This window comes from Solanum tuberosum, unplaced genomic scaffold (genome assembly GCF_000226075.1).
Source record: "Solanum tuberosum cultivar DM 1-3 516 R44 unplaced genomic scaffold, SolTub_3.0 scf00249, whole genome shotgun sequence".
NCBI lineage: Eukaryota > Viridiplantae > Streptophyta > Magnoliopsida > Solanales > Solanaceae > Solanum > Solanum tuberosum.
The window spans coordinates 865,381-874,653 of record NW_006239187.1 but is presented as its reverse complement, the minus strand read 5'-3'; the positions used below and the strand labels follow the sequence as shown (position 1 = coordinate 874,653).

The 9,273-nt window shown below is 31.5% G+C and overlaps 1 protein-coding gene across 1 annotated transcript; it reads right to left on the bottom strand.

Annotated features, from left to right (window-relative positions):
* Positions 1 to 993: 993 nt before the first annotated feature.
* LOC102604452 (mediator of RNA polymerase II transcription subunit 15a-like) lies at positions 994 to 5,812 on the bottom strand. The gene is made up of 5 exons (XM_006357977.2): positions 5,541 to 5,812; positions 4,673 to 4,784; positions 3,460 to 3,571; positions 2,217 to 2,386; positions 994 to 1,576 (listed from the first exon to the last, which is right to left on the bottom strand). The coding sequence occupies exons 1-5, from the start codon at positions 5,603 to 5,605 to the stop codon at positions 1,493 to 1,495; spliced, it is 543 nt and encodes a 180-aa protein (XP_006358039.1). The 5' UTR covers positions 5,606 to 5,812; the 3' UTR covers positions 994 to 1,492.
* Between the last annotated feature and the right edge of the window lie 3,461 nt (positions 5,813 to 9,273).

The window sequence follows — 9,273 nt, the reverse complement described above, 5'->3', positions numbered from 1 at the left end:
TATGATCATTTCTCTGGTTAATCCAATTTTTATAACTTGTATTATTGGCTTGATTTCATCATAAAGTATCTCGGCTGGTGCTGAATAGAATTTTATATAGAAAAGGGTTCCTTTAGTTATTCTTTTGTAGTTCATGAATGCTTTTTGTAGTTCCAGTATCGTAGCTATCTCCTCTCCTGTTTGGGTATATACTGTGTTTAGTAATCCATAGTTGTAGCAAGTTGCTACTAGATTTGCATTTGTCTTTGGCAAGGCAATTAGTTTATTATATCCTTGTAACCAAGCATGTTGCCGCCAGAAGCAGAACCCCGAGGTTTGGGTGATATAATCTTCGTGTGGATTTTGGGTAGTTTTAGATCTGGGGTTTTTGTTTAAAAAGGTTTGTATTTTGTGAATATTTTCTACCTAAGAATCCAAAGAAAAACAAATATCTGAAATAATAATTAATGATGAAGAATATACCCAAATAGATTACATAGATTATGAACTAGAAAGTGATGATAGTATATATGAATTTGAGTCACTTGAAAATGAAATATCTGAAATTGAAATAGAAGAAATAACGATGAACTGAAAAAGACGTACAAATAATAAAGAAAGAAGAATATATAAATGAAGAATCTACAGAACAAAAAGTAATATTTGATATTAATATATTTGAACAAATAAAAGGAAACATAGACATCATAGAACTAAAACGAATAATATGGGAAAAGATATTCGAAGAAGAAGAGGAAGAATTAATGAATCAACTATGGTACAAAATAAATGAAATTCCAGAATTTAACTTAAGTGATTACTTTCAAAGGTACTTACTTCCTAACAGCGCCTCAACAACGTTTACTCCCCTCACGGCTTCTCTTGCCTATGGTTTCAACCTTAGGATGGCATAGTCATCTATTTCTCTTTTTCTGTCAATTTCTTCATTTTCTTTATTTATTCTTACCATAGCAGTTAAACTATCTTCTAATTTTACTGTTTCTTTTTCTATCATTAGATATAAGTTTTCCCCTATCTTCTTGTATCTTCTTCCTAGATTTGAAAATATTATTTTTATTTTTAATCCTTCAGGATTTTCGTAAGTTTTTTCTTCTATAGCAAATTCTTCCCTCTTCTTCTTCGAATATCTTTTCCCATATTATTCGTTTTAGTTCTATGATGTCTATGTCCTTTAATCCCAGACGTACAGCTGGAATAAGCACGAGACCAACAAAATAAAGAGAAAAAGCTATTGTCAGCTAATGGTAGAAGATAGTGGAAAAGTGGAAGATAAGTTTAACACCCATTCCCCGGCTTACACTATTTTATCCTTTTCATTTCTCACATTTGGGACTTAATCCAGTATCTAAAGTCCATGGACAAGAGCTTGCCATGGTTGCCAAGTTCTTGTTCTCTCTTTCAGTTGAAGCCATTTGAAAGAACAGATCTATAAAGAAAGAACAAGAGCAAAAATGTACTTGTAAATTACTTCACTTAAAATTCTACACTTATCTCATTTATTGGGACTAGCTTCATTGAAAATTTCAGGCACATTTGCAACATTCTTGCTTTCATCCACAGCAGGTAGGTTTTGTCTCTGTTAAAAGATAAACGGTTTTAAAGTTAGGACTAAAAGTTCACCCCTTTATCAAAGAAGAGGAACTATTAGTGCTCCATACAAAAGAAATAGGATCATTTGAGCCTAGTCCAAAGATAATAGACTATTTTGAGACTTCCTCCTCAACAAAAGATAACTTTGACTATTATCTCAAAAAAAGAAATTTATTATCTCAAAACAAAAGATAACTTTGACTAATTAGTTACTTATTACACAAATAAACAACAGTATGAAGTACTGTGATCATAAGCTTTTCTTCTGTCCTTTATTTTGGATAGCTAATAAGAAAACAATAGTCAGAATGTAGAGAAAGAGCAGGGCTAGGACTCTGACCTAGAGCACAAACAATATTTATTAGGGGTAGTCACCTAAATTATTTTAGATCACTCAAAGATTAGCACAATGGTTCAAGCAGCTAAAATTTCATGTACACTTAGTAGCTACAGAGAGCAAATTTTTCAACAGCAGAACAAAGTAATAGGTATACACAAAACCTAATTACTACTGAGTTTTGACCAATTGCATTTCCTACTGAGTTTTGACCAATATTTAGCATAATTTGCAAATTTTAATTCTGGCCCAAGACATTTGGCATGGTACCCTGCGTCAAATTACTCACAGAAGGAAGTGCAGGAGCCAAGCTAGCAGAATTTTGCAGCCCAGTTGATGCCATGTTGTTCTGAAGGTTTTGCTGCAACAGTGGTTGTCGTGTTTGAGTTTGATTGGCCACTGTAGGTACAGGAAGTTGCTGTGCTTGGCTGTTGACTTGGGATTGCATGTTGTGCGATCCTACAGAAATGAATCAAAAAGAAACCAATCAAGATGCTATCAAATAATTAGCAAACATAATTGAAAGAAATATAGGAGAAAAATATTATTGAATTATGTATCTACATTATTACATAGAGACTATTTATAGACACTACAATACAATCCTTTACCAAGTAGGATACTATTTACTATTCCTATTTCTATTACTACTCCTATTCTTATTTTAAAGAGGATTGTATAAACCTATTCTTATTCTAACACTCCCCCTCAAGCTAGTGCATACAAGTCATGTACCTAGCTAGTTACAAATGTAATCAACACGAGGACCGATGAGGGGTTGGTGAGATATCTGCAAGTTGATCATTCGACTTCATCAATTTCAATGTTCTTGTCTTCTCATGAAATACTAGATTTGATGCATAATGTCAATCAATCTCAATGTGCTTGAACTATCTGATAAATATAGGAGAAGAATATTATTGAATTATGTATCAACATTATTACATCGAAACACTATTTATATACACTACAATACAAGATATATTAACTATTCCTATTTCAATAACTAATTCCTATTCTAGGATTGTATAAACATATTCCTATTCTAACAATAATAACATTAGAAGAAAATACAAAGAAGCAGCAAAAGTAAACACGTATTTTGTAGTTTAAGATACAAGAAACAGAAGTCATTGCATTGTGAAAACTGATTCGAAAATACAAAAGAGATTGACTAAGTTACTTATTAGACAAATAAACAACAGTATGTTGTACGGTAAATCATAAGCTTTTCTTCTGTCCCTTATTTTGGTTTAGCTAATAAGAAAAGAATAGTTAGAATGTAGAGAAAGAGCAGGGCCAGGACTCTGATCTAGAGCACAAACAATACTTACTAGGGGTAGGCACCTAAATTATTTTAGATCACTCAAAGATCAGCACAATGGTTCAAGCATCTAAAATTTCCTGTACACTTAGTAGCTACAGAGAGCAAACTTTTCAACAGCAGAACGAAGTAACTAGGTTTATACAAAACGTCCTGTCAGAAAAGATTTCCCTATTAGAAATACAGCACATGAGATTTCATTGTTCACCTTGACCAAGGGCATTCTGACGACTACTTGCAGGATTTGGCTGAATAAGATTTTGAGATCTTCTTGTCTCCACGATCAACATCTTTGAAGATATCTTTTGAAGATAATCTTGCTGCATTATTAGATAAATACAAGTTAAAATACATACAACATAGTGTTGGCAAACAGTATGCAGGGTATAGTGTACGCAGAATCGCAGACCTTCAGATGAAGTAAAACATCTCAAAACAGCAGTTTAAACAAGAAAATAAATAAATTAAGCTCTTAATACTAAACTTCCTTAGGCATGCAAACAGCAACATACTGAATCTGGGGAGGATAGAGTATATGCAGACCTTAAACCTACCTTATGGCGGTTCCTTGGGTGAGCAAAGACATTAAAATTAGATCTAATTATTTTTATGTGGTGGTCAGTTCCAAAAATTAGTGTAAAAAGTAGACTCTGTGAATCTATGTTGGTTACTCAATTATGAAATTATTTAATTTAATTCCATATAACTTAACTATTTCCATTTTGTGTTGACAAATATATAGTGAGTACTCTTGGGGAATTATAATTAATATGATACTATAATATTAACGTGTGAGAAAAATCTGTCAATATGCAAAATTAACCCTGTTTTTTTGGTCTTATCATCACGTAATAGGTATTTTACATAAATAAATTATCAATTAATAAAATTTACTGATCTCATCCTTAAGATGAACTGATATTCCATTTCCATATTATAAGAACATTGATGAAAGTAAATATAAGTGCATCCAAGTTTTTATTTTTTTAATGACAACAATGTCTTAATAAAAATGCTAAAATAGTGACTAATGTGTTCGTTTAAAAGTGTGGAATTCTACATAAACATAATGATATGGGTGGGGGATTGAAATCTTTGCAGGTTTGGCATACAAGCGCACCGTACTGCTCTGCTTGCCATCCCTAATACAATGCGTCTAGATGACAGGAAAGACAAATGCAAGTTTATACAAGCAGAAATAACATCAATGAAGTGGAGAACAAATTGCATTATTCATGTTGAAGAATCCCACATCGGGTAAAAATGGGATGGGTGGTTTCAAGGAGAACAAAATGCATCAAGAGTCCCACATCAGATGAAAAAGGGAGGGGCGGTTTCCCTATAAGGTCTTGGAAATTACCCCTGCCCTCATGAGCTAGCTTTACAATTCGAACAAATAGAAACAAGTTTAGACTACATACCTGACTTGTAGCAGTAGGATATATCTTTTCTTCAAACGTCACTGCAATTTCCTTAAGCTCCTGTACTCTTTCTTGCCCAGAGACAGAAACATGTCTCTTTAAGGTCTCCATTCTATACAACCATATCAAAAAAAGGTCACCATAAACTCTTGATAGGAGCACAATCTAGATAAATACTTCTCAAATATATTAAAAATAACTCGACATCACGCCCCTGCTACAAAAGACTAAAACTTGCTTCCTCTAAACAAATATTAGTAGTTATAATCCAATTAGCTCCAGCAACAACCTGTCATTTCGACATATCAAGAACAAAGTCTTGATAAGATCACAATCTAGATATATGATTCTCAAATATATTAAAAATAATTCGACATAACAGTTACCCTGCTGCAACCTACTATTTCGACATATCTAAAACAAAACATAAAGCACGTAAAACTAGGTTTTCCCACTTAAACTAGTCCCTAGACTGATTACCACCACAGCACCCCCACCCCCAACAACAACAACATACCTAGTATAATCCCACGAGTGGAATCAGAGTGTACGTATACGTTACCCCTTGACTGATTACCAAAATTGGAAATATCTAGGGCATAAACTTACAATAAACTCACTCAGTACCAGTAACAAAAAAATCCCAAAATTCACTTGATAAACTGAGTTCCCATAAAACAGAAAGAAACTGAAAAACCATGTATCAGATTGATTAAACAATACTTCTAACAGAGTGGGATTTCTTCAGAAAACCGATGAAACACAAAAAAAGGAAAAAAACCTAAAATTCAAAATTCCAAATCCAAAATCCAAAATCTTTTAACAAATTAAAGAGCAAGTCGCAAAACCAAAAATAAAAAAAACTTACATCATGTTGCCAATCCTTTGACGCAAATCAGGCAAAAGTTGAGTCCGCCAATCACCGGAATCCATAGCTCTGGCAGCCGTTTCGCTACCTTCACCGCCTCCCGGAGCCTGAGCCTGAACGGCCCTCCAATTATTTCAATTCATATCAATTCCAGACCAAAAATCCTTAATCCACAATCGAATATCACAATATTTCGATGAAAACTCAACTACAGCTAGGATCCGAGTGTATATAAGGAACCAAACTCCCAAAGTCTGAGAGCCATGTATGGTTCTCAACTGTTACAGTATGTCGAAAATAGCCCTTAATTATATATTTATCGGATTTAGTATTTTAATTATTTAAAATATTATCAAATTTAGTCTTTAACTTTAAACTTTTAGCTCCTTAACTCTACACTTATAAGTTTTAGTCCTCTAAGTATTCAAAATATTATATTTTGTCTTTGTCTATTTTTTTTATATAAATAGCTTGTGTTTATATTAACCATACTCATCTTTCTGTTGAAATTAAATTCTTAACTCATTTTTCTAGTTATTTCTCTCTCCTCACTATTTTTTCTTTAAATTACTCTTACGAAAAGAACCTTAATCTTAACGATTTAAAATAAAATTACTGATAAAAGAAGATTAAGTCCTTATTTTATTTAATGGAGGATAAAATGAAGCATATTATTGTTGCTTATGAGTGGAATATGTTATGTTCCCTTCTTTGCGGTTAACGGTTCATAATTAGTGTGATTTTTTAAAATTTTATTTTTCATACCAAAAAAAAAATGAGATTTAATCTTATTACTCAAATTTCTCTACGTCAAATATAACGAATAGAATAATAAATTCAATATAATTCAAAATTTAAAAAATTTAAACAAAAATTGCAAATCTACCATTTTCTAAATTTCAACTTCTAAAAAATTAAACAAATTATCTTCAATAAAGTCATCGGAGTACAAATTTTGAAATCAAAACATCTGAGTAAAGAACTTTTAATTTTTTTCTCATTACAAAAAATAATTATTTCTGTTAAATATAAATAAAATTGCTCCTCACACTTAAGGGGTAATAACTTTTTTTGTAATATAATAAGTTCTAGCATATTCAAGTCATTAGCAACAATAATATACTTTATTTTACATCAATTGAATAAAATTAAGATTTATATCTTCTTTCCTCATTAAATTTATTTTGAAATTTTGAGGTTAAAGTTCTTTACATAAGAGTAATTTAACCAAAAAAAAGTAGCAGGGAGAGACAAACAACTAAAAAAATAGGTTAAAATTTTAATTTCATGGAGGTATGAGTTTCGTAAATGTAAACCTAAGCTATTTGTATAAAAAAAAATTGACAGATATCAAACCTGATAAGTTTTTAAATATTTAAAGGACTAAAATGACTAAAAATGGTAAGTATATAATTAAAGACCTAACTTGATAATTATATCTGATAATGTATAATTAAAGGACTATTTTGGACTTACTCCAATAGTTTAGGGACTATTATGGCGTTTTCTCCCCAAAGTCTCAATTTATTCATCCATATATAGTAATAATAATATATGACTAATACCAACATGTCTATCTCTTGTGTTCAGTTGTCATTAACTCAAAATCTTTGGCCTCACTAGTGAACTCTATTTTAAGAAATGTTTGATATAATGAATTTGTTCGTGCTTTCCATAATATATTAGAAGTTTTAAAATAATTTTTTAATGATTTGAGTAGAGACGAAAGTGATAAAATTCTCGTTGCTTGAGTTGTCATATAATTAAATATATTTCTTTTAGTAAAACACGTGATTTTCTTGAGTAAAGGTTATGTATTGGCACAAAAAGAATGACTAGTATAGTGGTTAGCAGTAGTAACTGAAATATTAGAGTCGTTAGTTTTATTTGTTATATATAATGACCTTATTGACCCAATAAAAAGAGTTACAGCTGCTTCGATTATTTCTAATGCAAATAAAGGGAAAACTGTGTAGTAAAAAAAAAATATAAAATTCGTTGTCAATCCTTATTTGCAGGTCGGCCACTCTGTTTTCTCCATAAAATTATCCTTAGTTTGGGGGTTTCCTCGTCCATAGAGAAACTTTCAGCAATCATGAATTAAATTGTAATAAATTAAGTGATCATCGTATATGTAATTTCTTTCACTAATGAAATTAGTATATATAAGTAATGACCTGGTATTTAAATTTCATACAAATCTTTGGTAATGTAGAATGATAATAAATTTTACATATATAACAGAGTTCCTAGTTATTTTAATAGAGAAACTTGCGATTCAATTTTCATATTACTTGTCTCCAAAAAAAACATTTTGACGGAATTTCTCATTGTAAATTCTTATTAGGAGATTGACTACTCTATTTTTTTCCATAAAATAACGCTTAATTTGAGGGTTCCTCGTTGATAGAGAAACTTCTTGCATTTATAAATTAAATTGTTATAAATTAAGTGATATTCATATATGTAATTCGTTGCAATAACGTCAGTATACTAAGCAATGACCTGGTATTTAAATTTGATATAAATCTTCGATAATGTAGAATGAAAATAAACTTTAAGGGTTCATAATTATTTTAACAGAGTAACTTGTTGTTCAATTTTCATAATAATTGTCTCCAAACAATATTTTGATGAAATTCCTCATTGTCATACCTTATTAGTAGGTCGATACTCTATTTTTCTCCATAAAATTATGCTTAATTTGAGGGATCCTCATTGATAGAGAAACTTCCTGCATTCATAAAGTAAATTGCAATAAATTAAGTGATCGATATGTATGTAATTCATTGTAATAACGAACAATATACATAAGTAATGCCTTATATTTAAATTTGACGCAAATCTTCAATAATGTAGAATAACTGATTTGAATCCACCCCATGACATGTTTAGATGACAAATCAAGTTAGCTCATCATCTTGACCATGTTCTCATCACGCTCTTGGTTCTTTTCCATTTGTTCCTTGCCCATACACAACTGTAGAGAAGACACTTGGTCCTCCCTAGTATGCCATGCTCGGCTTATCTTGGTCATGTCACCAAGCAACATTGTTACCACATTAAATGGATGTCGCATTAACCATCCTTAAATGAATTGATCAACTAACTCTTTGTTCAATGTATCAAGGCTACGATAGAAATATTGCAACAACAAGTTGTCCGAAACACCATGTTAGGCATTGCAACAATAACTTTTGAAATCGCAACCAAGTTTCATGGATAGGGTCACCATCCACTCTTTTGAAATTTTGGATGCTATCTCTAAGTTTCGCCGTCTTTAAAAGAGGGAAAAATATTTCAAGGAACACCTCTGTTAGTTCCTCCCACGAAGCTATTGAATTTTGTGGTAGTTCAGTCAATCACTTGGTTGCTTATCCCGTTAAGAAAAAGGAAAACAACCTCAAACGAATGGATTCTTGAGAAATATTCTTGAAGGTGAAAGGTCCACAAGCATCCACAAAGTTTCTAAGATGTTCATTGGGGTCTTCATGAGTAAGACCTCCGAATATCCCTCGCATTTTGAGCAATTGCAACATTGTTTGGGTTACATGAAACATAGCTCTTCTAGTAATAGGAGGTAACCGGATTGCTCATGTACTCTCGACGACATTAACATCCATGTTGTCCATATCTCCAATGTTATTGTTTTGCCTATAATTTCTAGAATCATCACTTTCATTTATACTCATATTTTCACCTGCAAATGGGACACAACAACAACACCAAACAA

Excerpts from the sequence above, each read along its gene's own strand:
- LOC102604452 (XM_006357977.2), bottom strand. The coding sequence starts at position 5,605 with ATGGATTCCGGTGATTGGCGGACTCAACTTTTGCCTGATTTGCGTCAA. Across the intron at positions 4,785-5,540 it reads CAAAGGATTGGCAACATGAT|AATGGAGACCTTAAAGAGAC; the intron begins GTAAGTTTTTTT and ends ATGGTTGTATAG. Across the intron at positions 1,577-2,216 it reads TGGCTCCTGCACTTCCTTCT|AGACAAAACCTACCTGCTGT; the intron begins GTGAGTAATTTG and ends ATCTTTTAACAG.